General features: G+C 37.4%; 5 protein-coding genes and 1 long non-coding RNA gene across 7 annotated transcripts; 2 read left to right on the forward strand and 4 right to left on the reverse strand.

The window, feature by feature from the left end:
* Positions 1 to 2,802: 2,802 nt before the first annotated feature.
* On the reverse strand, positions 2,803 to 8,920 carry LOC119073832 (endoplasmic reticulum metallopeptidase 1-like). Of its 2 annotated transcripts, none has more exons than XM_037179642.1 (14): positions 8,729 to 8,920; positions 7,995 to 8,148; positions 7,593 to 7,932; positions 7,125 to 7,496; positions 6,906 to 7,060; positions 6,686 to 6,839; positions 6,400 to 6,629; positions 6,163 to 6,343; positions 3,820 to 4,148; positions 3,652 to 3,750; positions 3,480 to 3,589; positions 3,304 to 3,425; positions 3,065 to 3,240; positions 2,803 to 3,009 (listed from the first exon to the last, which is right to left on the reverse strand). In XM_037179642.1, exons 1-14 carry the CDS (start codon positions 8,746 to 8,748, stop codon positions 2,845 to 2,847), a joined length of 2,607 nt encoding a protein of 868 aa, XP_037035537.1. In that variant the 5' UTR covers positions 8,749 to 8,920; the 3' UTR covers positions 2,803 to 2,844. The 2 variants fall into 2 exon arrangements, with proteins under 2 accessions (XP_037035537.1, XP_037035538.1); XM_037179643.1 differs by having other exon boundaries at positions 3,480 to 3,582; positions 3,648 to 3,750; positions 8,729 to 8,919.
* On the forward strand, positions 5,641 to 23,283 carry LOC119073911. The gene is made up of 4 exons (XR_005087101.1): positions 5,641 to 5,653; positions 12,927 to 12,932; positions 20,669 to 20,675; positions 22,309 to 23,283. It is a non-coding gene; the product is annotated as an uncharacterized LOC119073911 (long non-coding RNA).
* Positions 11,624 to 12,859, reverse strand: LOC119073875 (probable deoxycytidylate deaminase). The gene is made up of 3 exons (XM_037179752.1): positions 12,736 to 12,859; positions 12,064 to 12,673; positions 11,624 to 11,995 (listed from the first exon to the last, which is right to left on the reverse strand). The coding sequence occupies exons 1-3, from the start codon at positions 12,775 to 12,777 to the stop codon at positions 11,643 to 11,645; spliced, it is 1,005 nt and encodes a 334-aa protein (XP_037035647.1). The 5' UTR covers positions 12,778 to 12,859; the 3' UTR covers positions 11,624 to 11,642.
* On the reverse strand, positions 17,435 to 20,761 carry LOC119073899 (trafficking protein particle complex subunit 2-like protein). The gene is made up of 5 exons (XM_037179788.1): positions 20,691 to 20,761; positions 17,913 to 18,085; positions 17,768 to 17,852; positions 17,616 to 17,695; positions 17,435 to 17,540 (listed from the first exon to the last, which is right to left on the reverse strand). The coding sequence occupies exons 1-5, from the start codon at positions 20,721 to 20,723 to the stop codon at positions 17,495 to 17,497; spliced, it is 417 nt and encodes a 138-aa protein (XP_037035683.1). The 5' UTR covers positions 20,724 to 20,761; the 3' UTR covers positions 17,435 to 17,494.
* On the forward strand, positions 20,486 to 21,529 carry LOC119073896 (protein Vhl). The gene is made up of 2 exons (XM_037179785.1): positions 20,486 to 21,002; positions 21,071 to 21,529. The coding sequence occupies exons 1-2, from the start codon at positions 20,859 to 20,861 to the stop codon at positions 21,398 to 21,400; spliced, it is 474 nt and encodes a 157-aa protein (XP_037035680.1). The 5' UTR covers positions 20,486 to 20,858; the 3' UTR covers positions 21,401 to 21,529.
* On the reverse strand, positions 22,911 to 27,596 carry LOC119073835 (cullin-4A). Its single transcript, XM_037179646.1, has 10 exons — positions 27,140 to 27,596; positions 26,465 to 26,703; positions 26,248 to 26,372; positions 25,178 to 25,513; positions 24,741 to 25,120; positions 24,524 to 24,660; positions 23,970 to 24,467; positions 23,736 to 23,906; positions 23,519 to 23,671; positions 22,911 to 23,451 (listed from the first exon to the last, which is right to left on the reverse strand). The coding sequence occupies exons 1-10, from the start codon at positions 27,432 to 27,434 to the stop codon at positions 23,356 to 23,358; spliced, it is 2,430 nt and encodes an 809-aa protein (XP_037035541.1). The 5' UTR covers positions 27,435 to 27,596; the 3' UTR covers positions 22,911 to 23,355.
* Between the last annotated feature and the right edge of the window lie 95 nt (positions 27,597 to 27,691).

Raw genomic sequence — 27,691 nt, forward strand, 5'->3', positions numbered from 1 at the left:
TAAGTTTATTTTCTCATCAGCCAGTCAAGTATGGTAGTAAATTCCATATCAGACGTACAGCTACCTAATAACTGCACCGAACTTTTACCAAACGCTACGCTATTGTTTATTAGACTTTATGTAGACATTTTATCTTGAAACTTTATATGTGTGAAAGTAAACGAACTCTCGCAATTAAAGTCTATAAAACAATCCAACAAATTGATTGTCTATATAAAAAGTCTGAAGGAGTAATAACATAAAAGCACACAGAACGGGAAAACCCATAGCAATGAAGTGTGTAATGCTCATTAAAAAAGAAAAAAATAACTCCACATCAATGTTGCTTTCATCTTTGATGTTGTCGGGCCCTGATACCGAAAATGATAACCGTTCAGACAAGTTAATAGTGCTATTGATTGCATAGAGTTTTTCTCAAACAATTATGTGTGCACTGTGCACCCATAACAAGTTATACTTCGTTTCCAATTAACAGGAAACTCTTCTGGAGTATTTGTGTACGTTGCTTCGGAAAAATGGAAAATATTTCTATTTTCACATTTACTGAAGTATGTAAACAGCAATATTGTTTAACTGTTTGTTTCGTCAGGAAATTGATTGCGTACAAATTTGGAGAAGAGTATACATTGCAGCAATGATAGAAATAGGCGATGCGCTACCGTTAATGTAGTATTGCAATGGTGAAACGAAAGTTTTAAAAAAATGAAGTACTAGATTTCATATCAATGCTAGTTGTTTCTAATGTATTAACGGTTTTAAAACATCTCATGTTACACTATGATCCCGAGGTCCTTGTTACTCGAACCTTCAGTCTGTCAGCGATTTAGCTATAGATTGAAGCCAGGACGAGAGGATATTCGTTCAACTTTTTTAATTTTCTTATTTCGAATTTTTATAAAATCACTTCATATCAAATCGAATCATGCAGTTGAAGAGACCGAACGAAAAACAAAACCGACACCAACGGTAATCTAACTGATGTACAGAAGTTGAAGTATTTCTCACAGTTTTATTTCATCTCCAATTCAATTAAATTGAAACAGATCTTAGGTTTTCGTTTTTTACCTTCTGCACATAACAAATCCAAAACTCTATTGTCAGCAGAATGGAATAAAGGATGTGGATGTATACATGAAGCACGAACAGCAGCGCAACTTTTTTATGGTTTCCTTCTTTTGCAAGAATATCTCTTATGAAAATGGAGCATAATAAAAATAACGTGAATTGAATATGCACATGATGATGCCGATAAATCACCCGAGAATTTCTAATGTGTCACCGTCAAAACAGAAGCGCAGAAACGGCAAATATATGTACAGAAAAACTTTATTCCTGAGATAGCGAATAAAATTCGACGATGATAGTGTGCGACACTAAATCTTAAAGCTTTTAACGGTCTTGTTAATAACTTGGCACAATAACATGATAACAGACGACTAGTCACCTGTTATCGACAGCGGAGACAAAAAATAAGTGGTAAGTCTTCATCTCGGGGAACTATTATGTTAAAACAAATGAAGTAAAATACTTAATACAGAGATGTGATTCTTGGTTTCTCACTCAACAACTTACCTTAAAGCGTAAAGCATAGCTGCAGTTTAAGCCCTTCTGGACACAAACTATTTTATAAAGTTTCTCCTCGCTTTCTATCGAATTTACCTCAAATACGACCAATAAATTCACACTGATGACAGGCAGAACAGAATCGCCTGGCAAATTTTGTTGTCTAAATTTAATTATTTTGGTCACCCTGTGTACTTTACTTTTGTACTGTCTGGGCAAGGGATATTTCAGGACCTATTTTTAGAAATTTATTTGGAAATTTTTACCAAAATTTCCAAAAAATTTCTAAAAAATTTCCAAAAATTGCGAAAGTTCAAAAGTCGAATATTTTCATAATTTTGAACGGTTTCGGTATTTTCTGAGCTCAACCTTGCGTTTTAGCCGTTTTCAATGTTTTTGTTTGGTTCTTGACACACTCTTCGAAATATAATGACATCGAGCATGATTAATTTGAGCAAGAATCAAATAAGAACTTTGAGAACCGGCTAAAATGCAAGACTAAACTCAGCAAATGCCAAAACCGTTCAAAATTTAAAAAATAATCGATTTTTGAACTTTCGCAATTTTTGGAAATTTTTTAGAAATTTTTTGGAAATTTTGGTAAAAATTTCCAAATAAATTTCCAAAAATAGGCCCTGGGATATTTACAAACTTTCTGAGAATAGTTTCTAGTCCATCTACCCTAATGTTTGTGAGAAGACTGTCGATTGACCATTGTATCGTTGTGCTTACTTAATCTTCATTTTGTAATACTTACACAGTCAGGTATTTTTAACGAAATTAGTTGTTTGAAATAAATAATTGATTCGCCACTTGATGTGCTCGAGAATCAATTTCAAGTTGATGCAATTTTAATGAACGAGATTCTCGGTATTGTATTGAGATCGTAAGAAACATCCAGGCCCTTAATATGCATCTTCAAACAACGAACAACAACGTTTTTTCTCCTATTATTTGCAGAAAAAGATGAAAAAAAAAATAAATTAATTGAGTTAATCTCATCCTTGCAACAATTTCCATCCGTTTTTTTATGTTTGATGAATAGGACTAATTAGCTTGCGTTCATATTTATCGGTCTAGTGATTTCTAGCACATTATTTCCAGTGCAATGCAAAGACGTTACGAATACTTTAACAGGGAGCACAGTTTTTAAAATGTTAAAGGAAATTTATGTGTACGAATGGGCGACTCTATGCCAATTAAATTATGAAAGGCGAACTCACAGACAAACTCCATGAATCAGAACATTTTTGAACCAAATGATTTACTTTGAAGTCATTTTTAGTATATGTAACTATCGTATGAACATGCCCACGGTGTTATATGTGTCCAGTCTGGGAAAGTACTCAAAAATTCATCAAATTCATCCGTTTTTACATTGCCATGATTGTAATGTCCAACGACAGTAATCTCAATGCTGGCCATATTGATTGTATCTGGCGTTTTCTGTAATTGTATCGGTTAGTCAACAGGTAGTTCCTCGTCAATCAACATTATATACCTGAATGTCAATAAAAAAGCTCAACGGTTCATTGATCTTTCCATGGCCGGTAAATACGAAATAGGCTTGTCTCTGTTGAAAGTCTTCTGTTAGTTGTGGCACTTCTTCCATGAGATTCCAGTTAATCAATTGATTGTCGTCAAGCGGATAAATGAAAATGTTTCGGTGCGACGGTCCTGTGGGAGTTAAGTCTCAATGTAAAACAAAGAGATGATTTCTGAAAATTGCAAGACCACAACCTGTCACGTTAAATGTTAGCCTCTTGACATTGTTCACCAAAATCTCTTCATTTGCCAATTGCAAAGTAGTTTTCATCGAAAATATGGGACCTGTTTCGGATGGCACCCAGTTGCTGTGTTGTCTATGGAAGAAATTGACTGAAGTAGCATCAGCATTAAAGTATGAATATGCTCACGATTGTCCAATCTGGCGTGAAGTGTACAACGGACTCCCACAAAATATTTCCGATTGACACGATGCTGAAAAGCTTAATTGTCGAACCATATGTGGAACCGTTTCTGCAGACACAATATACTGTTAAGGAAACTGTTTTATGTACCTAATTTGCGAAATCTAACTGTACCAGCAATTAAGTCATTTGAGTGTCTGTCCATTGGCAACATGAAGAATCCAGTGTCAGCTTTGCGTAACGTTTGATCATAGCTGTAGAAGTTTCTCTCGGTGTGCTACTTCACAGTAAATCATTACTTTTGGCAATTAGTATATTAGATGACTTAACAGCTTTGATAACTCACATAGATCCAGAATCGTTGCTGGGTTCCATTATATCGGTAAGGAAAACCAATGGGAGTCGCCATCAGTATTACGAACACAAGGAAAACAACCAAGAAGCCACACATGGCCAAAACAGGTCGTCGAAATATGCACAAAACGGGTACAATTAGGGATCCCAATAAAATTCCAGAGAGGATTACAACAACACCAACGACTAGATCAGGATTCGTTGCTGGGCCAGCTCGTCCTTGCACGGGTATCAGTAGTGTCAACATTATCAGAGCGTTGTACAGGAAAAATGCAAATGGAAAGATCTGACCAATGGAATGGACGATAATCCACATACCATCTGCATTTCGTAGAAAAAATTGTTTAATTAGGGAATTGCAAATTGTGTGATATAATCCCACATTGTGGCCCAAGTGACTTTTTATGAAGGATAATTATGAAGGACAAGTTTTCATTATAGGAAATAGCCCTCGGCTTCGACTCGGATCAACAAAATTCACACAAAAATCGGCCTTTTCAAATTTTTATGCCTAATAAGTCATTCAAATTACAAGGGATAAAAAGTTATTGACGATTTCGTGTTAATTTTGTTGATCCGAGTCGAAGTCAATATTCTACGAAACTGTGAAAACTTGATGTAAAGAACGATTTTCGACTCGCCGGCTTGTAAGGTACTCTTACACGCGCCATGATACGAGGAACAATGCCAAAGTACTTGCAAACATTCCCAGGCACGAAAACGATCTTTTCCTTTTGAATTGATACAAAGACAGAGCTAACTCCCTCTCCGTTTTTTAGCCCCGTACGAAGTACGAATCCGCAATAAAAATTTTGTCTGTCCGTCTGTCCGTCACGTCGATATCTTGAGTAAATCAAATCCGATTTCAAAAATTTTCGAAATAGTGAGGCTAAGTTCGAAGATGGACATATTCGGGTCGGCCCTTCGTGAGTTAGGGCCACCTAAGTGATTTAAGGTCTTTTGGTGATATTTATGGCAAAACAAACGATGGAAATGTAAATGACATGGCAAATGATAGGTATTGTCAATACCAATCCAGGAAAAAAGTTTTTTTTAAAATCGGGTGAGTGCACCGTGAGTATGTGTATTTTACATACAACTCGAGTAAATTTCATCCGTTTGTCGTAATTTTTGTTTGATTTAGAAGGTAATGGAAGGCCGAAAAGAATGTTTTTGAAAAAAAAATGGGTCACTGGACTAAGCTGCTACCAGGGCCCTATGTGTATTTTACACATAACTCGAGCAAATTTCATCCGTTTGTCGTAATTTTTGTTTCATTTGGAAGGTAATAAAAGGACGAATAGAATGTTGTTGAAAAAATAAATAAATTTGGGTCCTTGGACTGAGGCCGATACTAGGCCCTATGTGTATTTATACTCAATAAATTAAAATTTTAGGGCGATTTGAAATTTTTGTTTCATTTGAAAGGAACGTCGTACGGGGCTTCGTAATTGCGCTATGCGCAATTTCTAAGATGTACACATTACATAATAATTTTACTTTAACTACATTAACCGGCGCAATAGGCTTACGGTCAAAGTAGGGTGACAGACGCACTAGGGTCACGTACTCACGTACGCAATAGATATACGGGTTTGTACAAGGCTCAGTCGCAGCAAACGCTCCGACTGTTCTGATGGCTCGTTTTTTTTGTCTTTTAGATGGAATGTCCTTGTCCTATCATGTCTTTAGACATAAAAGTAATTGTCTAGGTATAGGAGTCTACACTAATTGAGGAATTTCGTGTGTTCGCTCCATGTGATGTAAATTAATTGATGAACAAGATTTGTTAGATTCGTCGGATTGCTGCTAAAATACAATATAAAGTGTGTTCATCGTGTGTAAAGGATGAATACGTACATTGTGGCAATTTAAATGCTTACACCAATAAAGCCTTGTCGTACAAAATATCATTACGAAGGGGATACACCGCAGACGAGTGCGAAAAAAATGAGATGAAAAAATGGGAAGCCATTCAAATTCCACATAAACTAAATTTTGGCATGCATTTTGCACGAAACTGTATGTTGACCCTAATGAAGCGAATGTTGTACCAATTAATTTAAAATATTTTTTATGAAAACGAACGAATAACTCATCGCTACCGTCATGAAAATACACAAGAAACCTAAAAAAAATCAACATCCCAGCCAACGTTTCGGCTGTTCTGATGATGCAGTTTTTTTTACCAGGAATTGTAAAGTTTTCGTATTCATCTCTTTTTGTTTTATGAAAATATTATTTAAATTAAAAAGCAGCAGCACAGTTTCGGGGATGCCATAGAGTGGATAATGATTTAAAAATAAAAACCTCTCCGGCTATGCAATTACATTACCTCTCAACATCAATCCACTGATCAAATTTATGAAAGTTGTTAGAGCATAGAAAACCAGAGCAATTAATAGCAAAAAACCGGATCGAAAGCCCATTCCCGTCATAACCAAAATTGCAATAACATAGCAAATGCACTGTGCATGCAAGAACATCTGCACGTAATAACTGAGTTTTATCGAATTCTGAAAAGGCGAAAGTAATTAGTTTGGCTGGCGAGAAATCCACTCTCGTACATTACCCTGTCACGAATGGACAAATATGTGGCTGGAACTATTCCCAGCGCGAAAAATAGTGGAAAATAGTAGAGCCCAATCACGAGCCATTGGTTCGAGAACCAACTCATCGAACGAGACGCCGCATCAAATATCAATGCCAACAGTGCGACTATTGCAACAGCCAAGCATAACGATAGAAACTGTAATACTATCACCACGGCAAACTCCCAGACGATTGTTAGCCAATCCAAATCTGTGAAGAAAAATCATGAGCAACCAGTAGAAGGCTTCGTGGACTTTACAGGTTACCTAAGTGAAATTTTAATCTGATTACGGAAGCCACTACTAAAACCAAAGCTATCACTGCCACAACCACATTGACAATTATGCCGACAGTCTTCGTATAACTGATCACAAACCATCCGAAAATGTCGAAGAAAACGGCCGGCTCTGACGGAAGCACCTTTAAGAGAAAGAATTTAGTCACATGCAGGCGCCGGAGCCAGTAAATTGATTTTTGCTTACTTACACTACTACCGGGCAATTCCGGATGGTTAGCCGCTGCTACAGTAATTGCTAGGATATTATCGCCAGCGTTCTGATACGATCCCATTGGGATAATTTCGGCAACGTCGTTGTACGTATGGTACACGTAACCGTTTTCGTAAAATGCAAAGTCCATTCCTGGAGCAAAATTTACTATCAATTTTACGCACAAATGGTGGGCGTAGCAGGTGTATCAATTTACCAGGCAGTTTTCCAAAGTCTCGAAATATTCTGAAATCCGTGTCCGAAGGAATTATTCGGTTCTGAAACAACTCTTCCGCCAGAGCCGTTGACAGCGGATGCGGTGCAAGCGTATTGTATATGTTCATCATCCATGGAATACCCATGGATTGAAACATAATTTCCTTGCCACCGCTACCTCCCGAATCCATATTGAAGTATGCCTGTACGTCTCTAGCCCATTTATGTTGCGTAATGAACATATGGGACGCCTGTAAACCATTTTCTTCGGCACCGTTAAACAGAAATATTACCGAATTTTCGAATTGCGTTGGATACTGAGACATTACGCGAAGGACCTCTAGCATTACAGCAGCCATAGAGCATGAATCACCTAGAGGAAGATTTCACGAGAAAATAATTACCACAAAATCCTCCCTTCATCGACCACGACACCATTTTCGACGGTAGTTATTTGAATGGAACATACCTCCACCAAGACTAATCGGAACAGAATCGAAATGCGTGTTCAACAGTAAGCTGCTCGTCGCGCCTGCATTTGCTGGACTCAATTTGACCACAAAATTTTGAATATTTCTGTACACTGATGTCATGCTATCCAATTGAAAACTGCCAGAACTCATTTGAACATCGAATTCAATGTCGTGCAACGAACTCTTCTGGTTGATAATTGTTTGTATCTTATTGCGAAAGAAATCAATTGCAATCACTTCATTGATGTCACTGCCCACAACTTTTACTCCGAGGTTTGTAAGTTCAATGTTATCTTTCATAGCCCGTTCGCCGATAAACGATAGAGGATATAGAATCTGTAACATTTTCGATTCGATTTTACTGGATAATAACGGTCGACTTTTCGTTTGAAACCTACCTGTTCTTCCTCTAAAATTGGTGTCGGTAAAATGTTGTACGTAAACAACACAACGAGAAACAGGATTATCCATAACAGAACATATAGTGGACACCACCAAATTGATATGGTCTGATGATCGTTGTGAGTGTGTTTTAGCTTTTGATAAAATTTTCTAAAATTTGAAAACAATTCAGCCGTTAGTAGGAAGTTGAGCATTCGAAAGCTTAAAATATTTCTTTTTTCATTTTATTATCCACACTAAAAATGTGCAAAGCAAAAACTCCTGACGTTAAAAATTATTTCTTCATTATACCATCGAGACTGCCAATCCTTTTCCTTCCGCTGGTATTTATGCTGATAAATTTATCGTTCGTTTCTTTATTGTCGTCTAACTCAACTTTTTTATTTGACTCATAAAATCATTATTCCTTACACAAAAGTTTAATCCGACCCCATATAACTCGTTGCCGGGGTTTTTTTTTATCGGGTCAATTTCTCGCGAGAATACTTTTCCCATCGACTTGTTTTCATGTTAATTTGAATGTACAAACTTATCTATAGGAATCACTTTCGACTTTTATATAGACGTATCGTCACACAACCCATATATTGGTTATCTAATTGCACAACATTATCTAACTCTCATACCGGCTCGGCGCTAATGTAATAATATTCTTGAAAATTGGGGGCGACATTGATATTTAAAGCTCTTAAAAGATTAACATTTTGGCTTTCTGAATCATAATTCTTACTTGGTATTTTGGTATGACATCTTCTTCTTCTCCTTTTTTTTGGTAAATAGAATTGTAATAACTCGGTGCCGTTAATGATGAGTAATTTAATTTAAAAAAAAATTGTTAATTTATTTCCATAGCTACGTAACAACCACTAATCTTACGCGTATAACTTGTTAAATTCGACTGAGCTAAAAATCGACAAATCTAACGTTTAAGCTGAACGATATACGGGTGCGGTGTCGCTAAAAAAAACTTATCAGTTTATCGCGTTGTGTGACTTACGTATTGGTATAATGACGCTCTGATATGCTGTGTATACCCATCATATGATAAAAAGATCCAAAACAAAGTTTCGCAGGGTATAGGTTTTTCGCTAGTGTGGATGAGAGGGGTTGGTCGACTTAAGTTATGAGTGTAACTCATAATTAAGTAATGAATACATCCAAGGTGTTACAAGCCGTAGGTGGTGGATTGATGCTTAAGCATGAATGAGTGATGACACATTTTAGGAAGTGACCTGCATCCATCTCAACAATCCCAATAGTTCAGAAAACAAACAAAAACATAGCTAACGCCGACCCGTACGAAACACCTATTTGTATCAAAGGCCTTTACTGTGAAACACTTCATTTCTTTTAGGCAATATAGACAGCCCCGTACGAAGTCAACTTTCATAAATTCCTATTTAAACAGCTATATACCGCTATATTTACCTATATTTCACTATAAATAAACATTTCACAGATGAATATGCTATTATATAGCTCTATATGCCTGTATATAGCTCAATATAGCTGTATATAGGTATATTTAGATGTCCATATATGGAATGCCTGAAACACCCCACACACAAAACAAATTATTTCCATGTTAACAGAAACTCTCTAAGTACCATTTTTCCCAAGATATATCACTTTCATTAAAATCCAATATGGCCACCGGCAGCCATTTTGTTAGGAGACCGGAAATTTTACCGACGCTTTACATTCGTTAATACCTTTCAAACAAAAAAAAAATCATGAAATTCGGTCAAAATTTACTCGAGATATTGACAAAATACTCCACGTTCACTGTACGGCCGAGTAGCCAGATAAGAGCTCACTCTAAGAGACCTAGCTCACGCTCCGGTGAATATATTTTCATAAACTTTTTTTCCCCTGATTGGTACGGTCAATACCTATCTAATAAAGCGAAAACAGACGAAATATGTTCAAATTTGGCCGACCTACAAGCGAAAACTGCTTGCCGCCCTGTGCCTGGTTCACACCAAGGGGTCTAACTCACGAGTCGGTCATCCGATTTCCATAAACTTTTTTTTTGTCGATCGGTATTGTAAAAACCTTTCATTTGACGTATCACTGACAAGTGTAGTGCTCAAATGTTTGGAGATATCGTCGAAAACACTTAGGCACTTATTGGGCCCCAGCTCCGGAGAGGTCGATCCGAAATCACCCATCTTCGAACTTAGCCTGTCTTTTGATAATACCAAACGGGGAAAAAAGAATTTTAGAAATCGGATGTGTTTTACTCAAGTTAGAGAACGGACAGACAGACAGACAGACAGACAGACGGACATTTTTTTTCTTCACTGATTTGGCATCTCTAGACAACCACAATAGGTTTCCCCTTACTCAGGGAGTCCAATTCGACGTGTTACAAACGTAAACCTATAAGACTCCAGTACTTCGTACGGGTCTAAAAACGTTGTCCCTGTTTACCTCAGGAATGCGGCTCTTGCAAAAAAAAATCTTTGATGTTTATAGTGTTTGGTCATTTTTCGTTTTAAAAACGACTCCCGAAATCGGACGCATCTTCCAGAAGATTTTTTATATGTACCTAGATAGCTATTGATCCCTAGCAGCTAATAGTATTTTACATGACTAGGGATAAAAAGATGAAAAGTAGAGTTTTCGTGTGAATTTTGTTGATCCGAGGTGAAGTCGAGGTCAATAAACACACGAAAACGAGACTTTTCATTTTTATCCCGAGCTATGTAATGGATTTTACATGCTGAGGGCGTTGAAAGAAGTGCTTAAAACATGAAAAGTACGGTTTTCGACGCATGTAGCATGTAAAATATATTTTTTTTAAATTCCTGCTTGTGTGGCCAGTGGTAGGTGTTGGAGAACCGAAAACATGCACTTTTCTTATAGAGATTTCTCCGGATACACGCAACGTACAGGGTCGTGTGGGCTGTCATTAAGAAGGTAATTGAACGTTCTTTCGGCGCAGATAGTAGACCATGGGGGTGTAGAATTAACCTCTGATGAGTTATGAGCAGTTGAAAGTTGGAGTAAAAAGCTGACCATTTCGGCATCCGAAATGCAACGAAAGCATCAAAAAAATGTTTTTCCCACTTGCTGCTGGCGATATTTTTAACGTTGCGAATTGGCAACAGACCATTAGAATATCATATGAGTGAGTCTTACATAGAAACGAATTATGAAGGAAAAATCGTCTTGAACAGCCGCGGATATTGAACACGGAAACTCTCGATTATGAGTCGAGAGCTCTAGTGCCAAAGTTAAAATGATATTTACTCACTTGCTACTTACATGCTACATAGATTGAATGTGTGTGTATGGAAATAAACAGGAGACCGCGAGCGGAAGGGCTACTTATCAATAAGGCTCCATAGTTTGAAACCTATATGTCGTTATTGCTACAAACTATCTTAAATGTAAAATGTTTGTTGTTGGATTTTTGTACTTGATCGATAGGTGGGCCCTAACTCTTGGTCAACTAGTCTACTGGAGAAGCTAATGAAAGGGTTGGCAGTGTTCAGCATATATTAGAAGGATTGTGCCATTCTCGTTTCGCGAAGAATGGAATTTAAGGCCATGTTTTGCCGAAAACTGGCCGCCTCCCCATTACTTAGGACACTACAGATACGCACATATTTTTGCGGACGAGCCACGTCATTTTGCTTTCATTTATTAATTGCGTCAAAGTCAATTACAATTTTACTTGTAACCATGTCAAGTCTCGTGTACTTTATATCCACAGCGTCAAACATTCGGCAGGCAGCCCTCGCATCCGTAGACTCAAAAGTCTCTTCGTTCAAAAAGTAAATTGTCTTGATTCCAGACTGAATGAGAATCTTGGCGCACTCGCAACACGGAAACTGCAGAACGTAAATGGTGCAGTTCCGGACGCTTTCACAGTTTTTATTCGCGATGGCATTCATTTCGGCATGACAGAAGTAGAGATCGCGATCTGCGGCAGTGGAATAACTGAAATGATCATAGCTGCAACCTATCGGTAAACCGTAATAGCCGGTGCCTGAAAGGATAAGAAAAACGATGGGTAAGTTTTGTGAAAAATAGTTTAACATTGCGCGGTTCATTTACCAACGATTTTATTATCGGAGTTAACTATACAAGCGCCCATCTGATTGCCAGCTACTTTGCTCCGGTAAGACGCCAATACAGCCACCGACATGAAATAATCCGACCAACATAAGTAGTCTCTTGAAGCCTGCTGTTCGTTCAGATTCAATTGGCCAATATTGTTAATATCCCGAAAATTCAACTCAATGCGGCCATTCAGTGTTGATGAAGTGAATTTCACGTACTCTACTCCTGCCGCGTCTAGCAATTTTTTTGAAGCAATCGTTGTCGGCTTATCAGCGTATTTGTCGGAAAAATAAATAACTTTTTTGATTCGAGATTGGATGATCATTTTCGAGCAGCCATTGCATGGAAACAGAGCCACGTACAGATCACATCCCATTGTATCGGCACTGTTTTTGTTCATAATCGCATTCACTTCGGCATGGCACACGTACAAGTATTTACTGTTTAGTGGATCGGCAGTGTCTTTGGTCCACGGAAACACGTCGTCGCTGCATCCGATGGGGAATCCATTGTACCCGATTCCCACAATTTTCTTCTCATCGTTCACAATGCAAGCACCGACTTTCGTAACTGGATCCTTGCTTCTCAATGCGGCAAGGAAAGCCTAAAAGATGTATAAGGATAGATTGTAGAAGGACAGCATTAAATCAGCCAACAATTACTTACATTTGCCATGTAATAATCATCCCATGTCGTGAACTGCATCATTCTGGTTAGTAAAGCAACAGATTTCAAAACAAAACAAACAAATTCAAGCACGTGAAACTTGACGCTTAAAAGTTAGCTGAAATCTGTCAAACCTGTCAAACTCACTTAATATTTTGACGTTTCTTAGAAATGTCAGTAGTTTAGTATAGTTTTAAGTCATTGAAGTAATAGAAGAACAGAGCAACAGAGACGCATAGAAATTGATGTATGGCAAATCCTGTGACGTATTAACTCAAACGATACTGATACTGAACGATACATTTGAACAATATGCAAAATTATGCAATTCACACTCTACTCAAAAGTATCTTTTGCTAAAACGAGAATCTGTTTTGTTTCTCTTCTCTTCTAGTACCTTAATGCTTAAGGTGGAGGTTTAAATTCTGATTTCCCTATATTACCTATTTATTACTTTTCAAGCAGCAATTGCTGAATTAACAAGCAATATAATTCACGCCGTAAGTGCGGTCGAAATTCAAAATGGAAAGTGCGGAGGTCTTTCTAACGTAGCGTCATTTTCATACAATGAAGCGTTGAAATGTATTTTTCAGTTCACTTTTTCATCGAATCGTTCACTTAAAATTCAAATTTTAGGCACACTTACGGCGCGAATTAGAATGATGTTATTAGTATTTTTCACGGTTCTTCGGTTTTTTAGTTGAAAATATTAAAGTTTCACAACAGTTATTTATCAACCAAGTTAGTTTTGAAGGTATTTTATCGGACTAGATGTCGATTATTAAATTAATTCTATGTGACTAAGTCTAAGGGCACTGTTTGAAACATTACTCGATACGAGAAACATTTGTTCGGACTCAGACTTTCAGTTTTGAGCACTAGAAGAGCCTAAGTTCTAAATTATATATGTTATGTTGGTATTCACGTATTGTAGAAAATACTACGGTAGATGTAGTGTGGAGGTAATGTCATATATAACCGAATCAAATGTGTAATGGCATGAAAGATCAATGTAAACGCCATCTCTTCCCTTCGTTAAATAAAATGGAATTGAAACTCAGACAAACACAGCTAAAATATTTTTTTAAACACAAGTAAATCATAGTCAACCAGAGAAATAATAAGCGCGGTAAAGCGGCCACTCATGGCTGGGATATAACACGCCTGAGGCATATTTTTTTCAACAATTTTCTCTCTCATTTCGTCTATCAATTTCACATATATTTTTGACGTATTGGTTGGATTTTTATATGGAGTTTTTCTCCCATAGGTTACATGTAATCAATCTGTCATCGTCAGGCGTGTTCTATCCCAGCCATGAGTGGCCGCGCTAATCATTTCTCTGCATCGAACTTATACCGTGCGTCTGAGTGGCATTACCTCCACATTATATATCCCTTGGAAAATACATCTTGGTGACAAGATAAAGGTATTTGAGCAAAGAGGCGAATAAAAGCCTGTCGTGTGCTAGGAAAGTTGAAAATCCGAAAATATTAGTTGTTTGGCACAATAGACGTTTAAAGAAAAATTGTATTTTTAACTTCCATTCTTACTTCATGAACTAACGTCAAATATCCTCCTCACCCACCTCTTCACCTCTGAATTTTAAAGATTTTTTGAGGATTTTTGTTTTCAGCTATTTCTGGACTCTTGGGATCATTGAAATGCGCGCAGGTAATTTCCTAAAATGTCACTCACTCATGTTTAAACATCTTTCAGCACTATATCTTTCGACTTATAAACAAGTGACTCAAGGCTGTAAACTTTGGGAAAATATGACATTTTCATACATTTCCTACGGAATAGACCTTTTTATTGATATTATTTCTAATGACTTTATCGGTGATATATCCTTTTTGGTGTGAGGGGTATACAAAAACATTTAGTTACAATACTGCTAGGATCGCTTAAAAATTCAGAATCTTTGGTATACTCCACGACAGAGTAAAGTTAACCAGAGGCAGGAACGCTTGTTTGACTAGGAACCTGAATAATCTAGTAGCCCTTGATATTTTGCGAATAAATTTTTTCAATTTATGTCAGTGTTCATTTGAGTTCATTTTCATCCCATGTATTAGGTCCCTTATTTGACGTTTCGAAAATGAACCGCTCCTGCCTGGTTTATTTTACTCTGCGGTGTATACTCTGATGAAAAAACAACATAGATTGATAATGCATAGCAGCATCCATACGACTGAAAATTGCTTTTAAGATTTATTTTGAAATTAATGTTCCAACAATGCGTACAATAAATTCCAGTTTTAATCGTCAGCCGGTTGCCTTACTAGAAATCCCCAAGGAGCAAACTTTTTACCTTCATGTTCAGTTTCTGGTCCTCTGTAAACTCTGATCTGAACTCTGTCGTTACCTACAATGTTGTAATTGAATTGTTAGTTCGACGCTGAATGTTTTTGGGGGCTGTTCATAAATTAATAATTAAAAAACGTAATTTATGAACGGCCCCTTACATGGAAACAAATACTAAACCTGTACGTCTGTCAATAATGTTACTGCTGTGATGGTTGTGAACCCTTCGGTCATCCCTTCTATGGTTATTCCTGATAATAACTGCATTACAGATGGAGAACAATGCCGATAGAATTATCTGAAATAAAATTACAATTTTGCATTTGAGATGACTTTCGAAAACAAAATGTGTAATAAACAAGGCAAATTTCATTTTAAGATATGTTTCTATCCAGTTAAATTGAATTACTGAAGTTGTGCAGTGTGTTCGTCTATATATCCATTATTATATCAGGCGTTACATGTTGCCGTCAGTCTAATAATTTCGTCATATTGTCTTTGTACACGTAGCACTTAATCCAATAATAACAAAGTTGTTGTCCAGAAAACCACAATTCTCTTGTTTAAATTACATTATTAATTGTTTAGAATATTCATTCATTCATCCCTCATTGCGCCTTGTCTGTTACAATAAACGCCTTTTGTGGATACATGCTAGTCAAATTTAATTTTCATTACATTCACGCGAGAGCGTCATGTGGAGTTGACAAACATTTGTACTCTTGCTGTCTAATATTCCGGGAAATACTTAAAATCCTCAAAACTTTGTATTTATTACAACTAAGTTCGTATTACAGCAAGTACATTCATCTATAACTTCTTTTGATCTAATTTTGACGCAAAATCTTTTACTTCATTTGTTTTAGTAGGTATTTTTGCTATATAAGATCATACGATAGGCAGATCTCGTCATTTAGTTTTTTGTTGTCGTAGTAATTTTGAGGGTTTCTTTTGAAAATAGCCTCTACAAAATTGGACCGATTTTATTCTGGGAGTTTTATATATGCCTAGATATGTCTAAAACGCATCAATCAAAGCTAAGCCAAAATTTTGTAACAAAAACAAAATCAAGAAAAGCACTAGACATCGACAAACTATTTCATTTTTAAAGATAAAAATCTTAGTTAAAGGTAAAGCGAAATTGTGGGTGGATGGATAGAACGTTTAATTTATCCTGACTTTTTATGGAACAACAGTAACCCAACAGTAACATAAATCAACAAAACTAACAAAACTGACCGTCGCTTCTTCATCTAAATACAAACTTTCCTCACGGTATATCATTAACACAGTTGCTTTAGTGACTTGAATAAACTTACCAAAAGATATTTGACTTCCATTTTGCTCGATTATTTGCTTTTACGATTAAATGCCTTTACTTTACACGAAGAATATTGAATTGCACTAAAGTAAAGTGTTGGAAAATGGTCTGGTATTTATAACCGAAATCAAGACAATTGAATCACTTTTTTTTACAACATGAGACCCGTGGTTGTTTGGATGATTGTGTCTGAAGACTGTAGACTCTCTAATTTGCATAAGTTGCGTCTTTTTCATATTGAATTTGATTACTGTATACCACGGTGGAAGACAGCACAGAGTTCTACTGGATAATGGGGTGTTACAGCTTGTACGAGTACCTATGTTAGGAATGAAGACAAATATGTTGAGGTGAAATCTGTTAAATGTGTTTAGATGAAAGGAGTAGACTCGGTGTTTAATGCTAGCAATCTGACAGTGCTCCACGGAACTTTGAGTCTCTCATAAGGTCACGATAGATTGTTCTATAACCCGACACGAAAAACATTTGTTCTACGACCTTTGATATATATGGGTAAAGGGCCTACAACGGAATATTCCTAGTGGATTATATCTCGGCAACCACACATCGTAGAAAATCCAGATTGGAATCAAAATGAATGTAAAAGAGCCAGATATGGAATGCAACTGAGGAAAACAATTTTCGTTCCCAGGTTCCATTCTTCATTAGGCTCCAATACATTCATTTTGACCTCAATTTTCATTTTCTACGATGTATGGCTGCTGAGATAAAATACACTAGGGATCTCGTTCTAGGCCTTCTAGCAGTAGATAAAAAAAAAGTCGAAGAACAAATGTTTTTTTCGGGTCGGCAATAAAACAATGTGGGATAGGTGCTGCTCTAACGATGAATCGAAGATACATGACTAGAAAACTGAAAAAAAAATGTTTACAAACCAAGACAGTAAAAACAAACACTTTTCGGGTACTTATGCCTCAGGTAACTGAAACACATTCTAAAATATGCAAAGTGTTTTGCATGATCGACGAAGAAAGTGCGAGCAATAGGGAACTATGCGCGCGTAAATGTTTCTTTCGTCAGTAGCGGTATAAAACAAAAAACCAAATGAAATAAATTCTCAATTTCTCAATTTTATTAACGTTTTTACACACATTGTATTGATGTTGACCATTATGCGTTTCCGGCCATGATATTTCTTACGTTTTTATCGAATGTTCTGAAAAAAATTGGTAAAAGAAACATATTACTGTCGGCTCAATTGTAACAATTGACGACTTAAATGCAAACTGACTTAGAATTAAGTGGTTCTCCAGGTGTGTAAAATGGATTGCACACAGCATCGGTATACAGCACATGAAGATTTCGAAACATCTGAACAAATGAAACAACACCGCAAATTAATTGAAAATCTTTTTGATTCGAATTCATGTAATTTCCCATTACCGATCGCACTTCGTTCTCCCGAAGCGCCGAATTGGAATCGATGACAATAATGAATTTCTGTTTGGTGTTTGTCACATATCCGTATCTATAAAGACAGAGATCATCATTTTGGTGGACCTAATTATTCATTTGGGGAATAGCGTACATCCTATGAGACTCTGTCGAGTACAGCAATCCCAAATATAAATCGCGAGAGTCCTGAGTCGGTTTCAGGCCTGGAGCACATTTCTCTTCAACGACATCCAATGCTGAGTGAACGTGATATTGCAGCTCCAATTCCTTCTCAAAATCCGATGAGGCAATGTATTGCGGCGAGTTCTGCGAAACAATATTTAGGATTGTCTTAAGTTAATCAGTTCGATTAAAGTACCGAAAAAAGGCACCCACAATAGAAAATTACGAAATGGCCCGCGATTATTTTTTTAAACAGATTCGATTCGGGTACCACGAAAAATTTAGCAACTGATAGTTATAGGAAACTCCGAAATTGGTCGAAGTGGTAGTATCTTTACTGTCAATTTTCGAGTGAGGGACTTTGACTATAATACGACGGACTTCGTTAAATTAGGCGTATGAACCGTGTTTCGTCGTTATCTCAAGTCATTTTAGTTTCTACTATTTCCATAGATTCGTAAGTCTAAAAATTCTAAACTTGACAGTTACCTTTAACAATCCAATCCAATAACTACTGTCAAGTTAAGAATTGTTAAAGTTACGAAAATATGAGAATCGAAGCCTTGGACAAGGTAAATATAGTTTAGACACCTTAAAAGTTACGAATCGTAGGGTCCATTCTTAGAATTAAGCAAGGCTGTATACTTCGGGGAGGTCACGCAGATACAGGTATGCTGGTTACACACCACAGTTTATGATAAAATGGCCGATTTCATACAAAAATTCACCTTTTGTGATGATTATCGTCGTCTTGATGATGTGGTGAATTTCTTCACATGTAAAATCATCAGAAGTGGTGTGTCCACGGTTGGTTTGAAACGAGATTAAATAGGAACCGCCGACCACCAATAATTTTTTTTCATATTTATAATGAGTGATGGACAAGAACATCACACAGGAAAAAATTAGCCCGAACCCCTGAGCCGTTTCTGAGAACCAGCCACAAGCAGTCAAGCACAGCCTGAGCACAAACTTTAATGGGGATCGGTAGAGGGAACAATTCTAATATCTTCTGTGTAAAAAATATTGCTTTCGGTCATTTGCTCTCGGAGCAATAACAGTTGAAAGTCAAAATTTCACCATTTTCGAAGAGTGATGTATCCTTGACAAAGTGACCGAACCAGCCAGTCCAGATTGATTCTAGACGCGGTTAATAAGCTCTTTCAAATGGCGAAAAAAAAAATTTGAAAATGTTCTTTTAAGTTACATTTTCAGAGAAGTTAATTTTTCCGCTACCCTCGGTGAAATTTGGCCACTTCTGTACCTCTCTGGTAGCCTTATTTCAAACTTATTTGCCCCTAAGATTATAGCCTGAGGAATAAGCTTTTCAACGATACCAAACATGTCATACTTGATCCACAACAAGTACGGTTGATGATTCAGTTTTCGATCGAAGTCACTCTACTCGCAAATCTGGAGCCCTCGAAAACGAAATTATTAAATTTCAAGGTAATATTACAATTGAATGTCTTTTACTCAATTATATGTATGGTACCGACTCAGAAAGTCATTAAATTTTACTACTTTTCAAAAAAATCTTGAAATTTAATAATTTCGTTTTCGAGGGCTCCAGATTTGCGAGTAGAGTGACTTCGATCGAAAACTGAATCATCAACCGTACTTGTTGTGGATCAAGTATGGCATGTTTGGTATCGTTGAAAAGCTTATTCCTCAGGCTATAATATTAGGGGCAAATAAGTTTGAAATAAGGCTACCAGAAAGGTACAGAAGTGGCCAAATTTCACCGAGGGTAGCGGAAAAATTAACTTCTCTGAAAATGTAACTTAAAAGAACATTTTCAAAAAAAAAAAAATTCGCCATTTGAAAGAGCTTATTAACCGCGTCTAAAATCAATCTGGACTGGCTGGTTCGGTCACTTTGTCAAGGATACATTACTCTTCGAAAATGGTGAAATTTTGACTTTCAACTGTTATTGCTGCGAGAGCAAATGACCGAAAGCAATATTTTTTACACAGTATATCTTAGAATTGTTCCCTCTACCGATCCCCATTAAAGTTTGTGCTCAGGCTCTGCCTGACTGCTTGTGGCAGCGCATCCACTGGTTCTCAGAAACGGCTCAGGGGTTCGGGCTAATTTTTTCCTGTGTGATGTTCTTGTCCATCACTCATTATAAATATGAAAAAAAATTATTGGTGGTCGGCGGTCCCTATTTAATCTCGTTTCAAACCAACCGTGTGTCGTATCTAATAATTGGTGATGTGCGTGACCTCCCCAAAGCATACAGCCTTGAGCATTAAGGTGACAACTGTCAAGTTACGAATTCTTAAATTCACGAGAAAGGAAGCCTAGGGAGTAGATTTTCGTAGCATTCGTAACATTATGAAATTGTAATTTGACAGTTGCATGTTTAAAATCCCATAATAACTGTCACGTTACGAATTCTTGAAGTTACGAACGTATGAGAATTGAGGCCCTGAGCTGAAATAATTTAGTATTCTCAATGTTCAAATAATGCCGCGCAAAATCAACAATGAACCATAGAACTCAAGCAGCGACATCAATGTGGAACGATAGTCGAAATTTTCGCATTGTGTCAAAATAAAAGGCTAAACGTCAAACAAAACTCGGTTGTAAGAAAAACATTTTTGGAAATTCGATACATTAAAATCAACACTAAAACGAGTCTATTGATGGTGCCAAAACGTTTACTTGAATCGATTCGACATGGGAAGCACGAAACTGATAAACACGCCCGCAAATATATAGTTAAAACGTAAGAATTACGTACATCTTTACAAATGATCGACACACACACAGCCATTATTGTTGTGAAAACAAAAGTAAACTTCGAACGATTGTGTCGCTAGTGTCGGTATTTTAAAATCGAAAATACATCAAAGGCGCGAACCGTGAACTTGACCAACAATTTGAAACAGTTTGCGCTGTATGTGGCGGTATGGATCTGTTGAGAATTGACCCTAGTTTAAGATCACTACCTTCGCCCGCCGTTTATCTGTACATAGAAAATGAGACTAAACATCAGGTTGACGTTTATTGGATCGATTTCCATTCGAGATTGATTAAACTGACCACTCTGGAGGTAAGGTCATTAAATCACTAAATTCAATGATGAATCGAACCAACAAAAAATTTTCCTTCGAAACTCAGCCATTCAAAGGTACACCAATCAACACGTACGCGCTGCATCCATTTATTTTCATAGATCGTCCAACCGGTCAATTGTTGAACGCATTCAGCGAGGCGTACCGCATAAAGAATCGACAGGTGCTATTCGGTCGATCATTGGGTAAACGGGAAAAGGTGTTCATCCAATCGCCGATGAAAAGTCTACAGGACATAACTCTGCTGAGCCTATTGAAGCAATTGCAAAATGTTGATGTTGTCGACGAACTGGAAATACCACAGATCTTAAAACGAGACTTGCGAAAAGTGTTTCGAATTTACGATGAACACAGGAAACGGTTGGAAGAGAGATGACATTATGTGGCCGCAGAAAAATCACGGTGGAATATCTCAAATATTGTTGTGGGTAACGGCCCTTTTTTTACAAATTTTTAATTCTTGTCAATTGACTGTTTACAATTAGATTAAGCGAACAAACATTTCTGGCGTCTCTTTTTCGTTCAATTTGACTTTGTGGGTCAGTTGAATTAGATTTTATTTCCAAGGTCTTCGATGTTGTGCAGCCGGTCGGACAATAATATTGTGACTGGCAACAGGTGTTGGAGTTGCTCAGTTGTTGTATTTCTTACTTTGCGCGAACCACTTCTTTCCAGGTTCAGTTCTCGTTTGCCGTGTATTCGACTGGGTGTTTCCAGTCAACTTCATGGCTGTAATTAAAAGACAATTCCTTGTCTCAGTATTGTCAGTCGAATACACGGCATAATAAAGAGCTGAAAAGAAGTTGTTTACACCTCGCGCAAAGTAAGAAACAACTGAGCAACTCCAACACCTGTTGCCAGTCACAATTGAATCAGATGTTAGGTGAAAAACGTTATAAAAAAGACTCCGGTCAGTGGAAATTTTCATTGGACTCGATTTCTCTGAAGATTTTATTGACGACGAATAAAGGGACTACTTGCGTGGTATAAGTTATAGGAAACGTATGAACAATGGGGAGGGTGGTAAAAAAATCTTCGAAAAATGAGGACGGGATTTATGGTCCCTAAGTCAGAAAATAAAAATTGGAATTAAATCAGCGGTTCTAAACGTGCCCAACTGTATTAAACTAACTAACAACGTCAAAGGTCTCAAATATTGTCGCTACTTTCAAATTCCACGATGGTATTTTCTAAGAAATCTTTCTGTCTGTTGTTAAAGAATCATTAAAATTCAATAACTAAAAGTAGCCTCACTCACAGTCACTCCGTGTTGTCTTCGTTTAGTTATACCTTTAACAGGGCGTAGATTCTCGTAGCATTCATAATACTATGAATTCGTAATTTGACAGTTGCATGTATAAAATCTCATCAGAACTGTCAAGCTACGAATTCTTAAAGTTACGAATGTTACGAGAATCGGCGCCCAGATGTGTCTGAACAGTACAATAGTAGCGCAGCCTGAGTAAACGGTTGCAAAACAGGAAAAACGCTAGTGAATCCAGCTCGAGACTCAAAATTCAGAGTCTCTGTCTTTGTTATACTTACCGAAATTAACATAGGCCTTGAAGTCAACTCACAGAAAGAGTAATCTCGTCCCAACTGATGCCTAATTTCGTTCACGATTTTTGTAGCACACCACAGAAATACTTCTCTCTTTGGGCAATCCTTTCGTGCAGCGATCTTGCATTCGACACCCTCAATCTAAGACACAATTCTTCCAATCAATGGCCGGATATCTCAAATTCGAGCGCCAATAGCTTAGACTACACTGACTTTATCAATGCTTAAATTGATCCAGACAATTAGTGGGACACAACATAACAACCGACAATAAAGTTTGTTGTTAGACGAGCACAATGACGGCGAATCGAAGTGAAATTCGTAAATAAAATTGAATGAACCAAACCGTTAATTTGTATTTCGATAATATCAAATCTGTCTGGAACAGGTCATAATTCACTACTAACTCTTCTTATTCTTCTTGTTCTAGTTCAGTATTACAAAGGTTTCTGTTTTGTTTGTCTTCTTGTAAATTTAGAAATTCAATTTTATTTATCGCACTCAACACTCACTGGAGATTACAAACCAAACTGGCCACTAAATTAGCCCCCCAAAAAACAAAACTGTTTATCGTAAGTAAACAAAGTCGATAAAATATCACATTTAGTACTTCCGTTCGAATCGTCTCGTCCCATTTTTTGAATCTCTCGATGACATTTTAATTTCGGTAAAAATCAAATCGAACAAAATAAACAATTCGAAAAAAAAACCAAAAAAATTGAAAAACTCGCATTTTATAGAATTACTGTTTTCAAATGGGGTTTCAAGGAATTACGCCACATAATTGTATTGATTTTGGTTGTCTTTATCCCGTTCCATGTAGTCTCGATCGATAAGCGATTCGATGCGTTTCTTCAGATCAGCGGGCTGTGAATAGGAAAGAGCAAATTTGTCAAAATGTTCCCACGCTCCTGAATCAACAAAACCATCTTACCTTCACCGGAAACGTTAACTGCTTGTAAAGTTCGCTGATCAACAAGTTATGACTAAGGGTCTTCCTCATTTTCATAATTCTAACTATCGCAGCATCGATCTGATACTGTCGGTCCTGATACACCCGTTCCTCGGTAGCTTTTTGTTCTTCGGTCTGCGAATAGAAAGTAAATTCATCAGCTCCGAGCTGCAGCGTAACTCCGCAGAGCACAACTTACTGTTTCCTTCATTTGAATTTGATTGATTTTGATTCGGAACAATTTGTTGGTAAATTCGTGATTGAAATGGAATTTGTCTTGTTCGTCGACCTCGCGACCCTTCGGCGTTTTCTTTATGACACGAGCTTTGCCGCAGGCCAGCGATTGCAGAGTACGTTTCAGTTCGCCTTCCTGAAAGTAAAATTCAAATTTAGGTCTGAGACAGACGCCGATGTTAATGCCTTTCCAATTTACCTCAATCAAACAGGCAGCCTTAATTTCATTGAACGTCAGAACGTCATGGTCCGAAAACAGTAACAACACCAGTGCCTGGAACAGTGAAACCAGAAATTCCTTGGACCCATGCTCGAACCGTGAGGTCAGCACACAAGAACCGAGTGTCGGTTGCCATTGTAATTTTCGGCCGCTGTGCTTAGCCAGGTAGAACTTGTTGAAAATTGACTGTAATTCGACTAACAGTGGCGGCATTGTCACTTCCATTAACGGATACGTCGGCCAATATCCCATGGTTAAAATGTGCACAGTTAGGTCGATTTTCGTGTATTCGATGTCAGCATTGGCCATGTGCTGCTTAAACGAAATGTTCATGTCTTTACTCAATTCCATGTCTTTGAACATTCCTTCCAATTTCGATGTGAAACCGCCACCGCATTCCTGCTTCAATTTCGACAGCATACTCTTCTCAGCATCGACAGACGCTGATTTACCAACCAGTAAACGTTTGGCTAAGTCCTGCAGGATAATTCGCTTGTGAGTAAAAATTTGATTGGAAAACTGCGGTCGGTTACCTTTTTGTAAAACGCTTCGAACACGTCCTTGCCATGAATGAAACGGAACAGAACCATAATTTTGTCCAAAATTTGTTCCAGCTCCTCTTCGGTGGCTTCTTTATTTCCAGCACGCAGTTTCATGTCAACATATTTAGCTGGGAAGGAAAGCAAAGATTTGTAAGTTTCGGAAGTTGAACGTGAACGGATTGTATATTTAGCCCAATCGAATGCTTACCGATCAATTCAGCCGGCTTGTTCGATCTCTGATTCACAAAGAACTCAAATGCTTCGCGCAACGAATTGAGGAATTTGTCATTGTGATCGAAGCATGAATGTACAATGTTATCCATTTTGTCCTTAAAGTCCAGCAAGTCCTGCACCATACTTTTATCCTTTTCCGGATCGATGACAATAGTACGACCTTTCTTCTTGATGTATGTGTTAAAGTTCAGACATAGTTCGACCGTTCCATTTTTCACGCGACTGAACAACGCATACAACAACGACAAATCACTGAGGCGATTCTCTTCCAGCAAGGAGTCCAAACCTTTCTGCAAAATGCCAGTTAAATGTTCGGACAACAGCTGCTTTTCGACGGTGAAGATCAATTGATATCTGGAAAGGGAGGAGAATGATCAGGCTGAAGGGAAACGGTTTCAGTCGAAGACCTACTTGGTAAGTGGATCCAGATAATGCAACAGGCGTTCGTTCTCTTCAGCTAACCGCTTATCGACGTGCTGTAAGTACTCCGGTACTTCCAATTCTTGCATTTTCTTCTGCCCTTCCGCCTGGTACAGCTGCTTGGTGGCTAATAGGAATTTTTCTTCGAATGCCGTCTGATAAATTTGCAGATCGGATAACATCCGTAGCAGACTTTTCAACAGTGTTCGATCGACCGTGTCACCGTTACGTTCCTTTTCAATTAACATTAGTAGACCTTCGACGGTTCGCTTTTGAACAATGTTGTTCACTGCGATGTGGTTTCGGAATAGGTCCAGGCCCATGTCCCTGTGAAATAAAGAGAAAAGAATTTTATGATCGAACATTTAAACCATTTTCGGTTGAGAACTTTGCAAGCTAAACGCAACATTAGAGTCGCACATAGAAACTAGTCGGCAGCTGTAGTGATAATTATTAGGAGAAAATATTTGGGAGTGGAGAACTTTTGACTGCCTTTACTACCAGAAGTATAATGAGAGGAACGTTGGAGAATTTTCTTCATCCTCTTTTGATATCTCAAAGTCGTTAGATTCACAAGGTGCTTGTGCAATTTCTTAAAGATTAAATTACAAAGCACTTTCAGCGACAGTGACGACAGTTTACGATTCTCACGAATGGTAACGTCTACGAAAACTTTAAGCAAAAATATCCACAATTGCAATGACACCAGGGCCTATTTTTTAGAAACATGTTTCTAAAAGTTTCTTAAGTTTCTCAAATGTTTTTCAAAGTTTCTAAAGTTTCTCAAAAGTTTCTGAAAAGTTTCTCGAATTTTTTCTTGAGAAATTTTAGAAACATTTTTAGAAACTTTAGAAACTTTGAAAAACATTTGAGAAACTTAAGAAACTTTTAGAAACATGTTTCTAAAAAATAGGCCCTGAATGACACTGTGTGCTTACTGACACCTGTCAACACCTGTTGTTGAAACTTTGGCCAGACCACCTGTTTCCCACAAATTAACCCGTCCCATTACTGCATAGACTCAACTTACTCTAAAAAAATAGAAATCCCGCAAATCTTACCATATCGAATGAACGGTCGGATTCTGTAGCACATAAGTACGGTCTAGGAATAGAAAAATACTGCGAATCATGAGCATTTGTTGACAGTGAGCTAACCAACAGTCATCCATTTTCTTCAGATAAACCTAACGAAAAAGAAGACAATTTTCCATTTGAAACATTCACACAACGTCACCGTCGTCGTCGTCGTCAGCCACACAATTTCACTTGAACATACCAATTTGTCCATGCTGTCAGCAAAGAAAATTTTAATATTCGATTTGACGTGTGTTTCAGTGAGGGCCGTTAATTTTGAATAAATCTGCGAATCCATCTTATGACTGCACATATTCTCCACGGCTTGATACAGTTCTTCCAGCGAATATGCGATTGATTTTGATGTTTGGATTGCTACGACGGCTTCTTGAAGTTTGTCCCAAGTGTTCTCCTGATAGTTATCGGGAAGTGTTGGTTTGGCTGAAACAAAACATTTTATTGTCATTTAAGGTCGAGTCAGTTGATAAGATAACTAAAATCAAAAAGGAAAATTTCACGAAATTTTTACAAAAATTGGAAATTCTGTTTAACAGAATGCCCTCGAAGATGTAAACGCAATTCACGAACTCGCGGTTCCGAGTTATTTTTAAAGAAACGGTACCCTTCAAACAACAGCGAAAGCAAAGTGGAAAAAACCGAAAAAGTGACAGAAAATACAATTCGATGAATATTTTGCTTAAAAAATGAGGTTATGTCGGTCGAGGTCGATCCAAAATAAGTTAAATCCACTAACAAACCTAAATCCATAATTTTAATGTAAACAAAATCCGATACAATCAATTGCCAAAAGGGTCCGAAGGCGCTGCTCTTTATGTAAATAACTGACGCAATGGTTTAATGACGACATTGAACTTACTTTTGAAATTCTTAATGACCAATTTTCGAATATCGCCAGGCTTTGACGAATTATTTACTGGAACTTTGGTGGATCCGGAATTGGCCGTCAATGCGGAAAAATTGGCTCTCCGTTCGCCTGCCATATTAATGTCCTCGTCCATCGTGTGTTTTTTTAACTTTGTTGCAGCACCTCGTAAACTACTGTGATGGCCAGGTGACAGAACTCTCTTTCGTGTATTGACTGATTGGCTCGAATCGAAGCTGTGATGATTTTCATCCGCTTGATTAACTCGCACTTCCGATTCGCTAGACATAGACGGGCATTTCTTGCGCAATTATTTTTGACAAATAATATTCCCGTTTTCGATTGAAATTCTTTTATTTCATGAATAATATGTTGCAACTGTGTATCTTTACGCTTTTATATTATATTACCGAAATAACAACATGGTCGTTTAGAACAGGCGAGCAGTGAGCAGTCACCACCTTAGTTCGATTATTTTTCAGATGGCGGTATCTAGTCGCAAAAGTCTGAAAAATTATAGAGTGTTATGATGAAAGAGATAGAAAT

This window comes from Bradysia coprophila, unplaced genomic scaffold (genome assembly GCF_014529535.1).
Source record: "Bradysia coprophila strain Holo2 unplaced genomic scaffold, BU_Bcop_v1 contig_138, whole genome shotgun sequence".
Lineage (NCBI taxonomy): Eukaryota > Metazoa > Arthropoda > Insecta > Diptera > Sciaridae > Bradysia > Bradysia coprophila.

Coding starts and splice junctions, on each gene's coding strand:
- LOC119073899 (XM_037179788.1), bottom strand. CDS start 20,723: ATGGCTGTGTGTGTGTCGATCATTTGTAAAGAT. Junction 17,696..17,767: donor GGGAGAACGAAGTGCGATCG/GTAATGGGAAAT, acceptor TCATTTGTTCAG/ATGTTTCGAAATCTTCATGT. Junction 17,541..17,615: donor GGAGAACCACTTAATTCTAA/GTCAGTTTGCAT, acceptor AATTTTTTTCAG/AACATTCGATAAAAACGTAA.
- LOC119073875 (XM_037179752.1), bottom strand. CDS start 12,777: ATGATGCAGTTCACGACATGGGATGATTATTACATGGCAAAT. Junction 12,674..12,735: donor ATGATTATTACATGGCAAAT/GTAAGTAATTGT, acceptor TACATCTTTTAG/GCTTTCCTTGCCGCATTGAG. Junction 11,996..12,063: donor CTCCGATAATAAAATCGTTG/GTAAATGAACCG, acceptor TTATCCTTTCAG/GCACCGGCTATTACGGTTTA.
- LOC119073896 (XM_037179785.1), top strand. CDS start 20,859: ATGGATCTGTTGAGAATTGACCCTAGTTTAAGATCACTACCTTCGCCC. Junction 21,003..21,070: donor TTAAACTGACCACTCTGGAG/GTAAGGTCATTA, acceptor TTCGAAACTCAG/CCATTCAAAGGTACACCAAT.
- LOC119073835 (XM_037179646.1), bottom strand. CDS start 27,434: ATGTCTAGCGAATCGGAAGTGCGAGTTAATCAAGCGGATGAAAATCAT. Junction 26,704..27,139: donor GGTCATTAAGAATTTCAAAA/GTAAGTTCAATG, acceptor GTTTTGTTTCAG/CCAAACCAACACTTCCCGAT. Junction 25,514..26,247: donor CCGACCGTTCATTCGATATG/GTAAGATTTGCG, acceptor TTTATTTCACAG/GGACATGGGCCTGGACCTAT.
- LOC119073832 (XM_037179642.1), bottom strand. CDS start 8,748: ATGTCATACCAAAATACCAA. Junction 7,497..7,592: donor TCCGATTAGTCTTGGTGGAG/GTATGTTCCATT, acceptor ATCTTCCTCTAG/GTGATTCATGCTCTATGGCT. Junction 3,751..3,819: donor AGCAACGATTCTGGATCTAT/GTGAGTTATCAA, acceptor ACTGTGAAGTAG/CACACCGAGAGAAACTTCTA.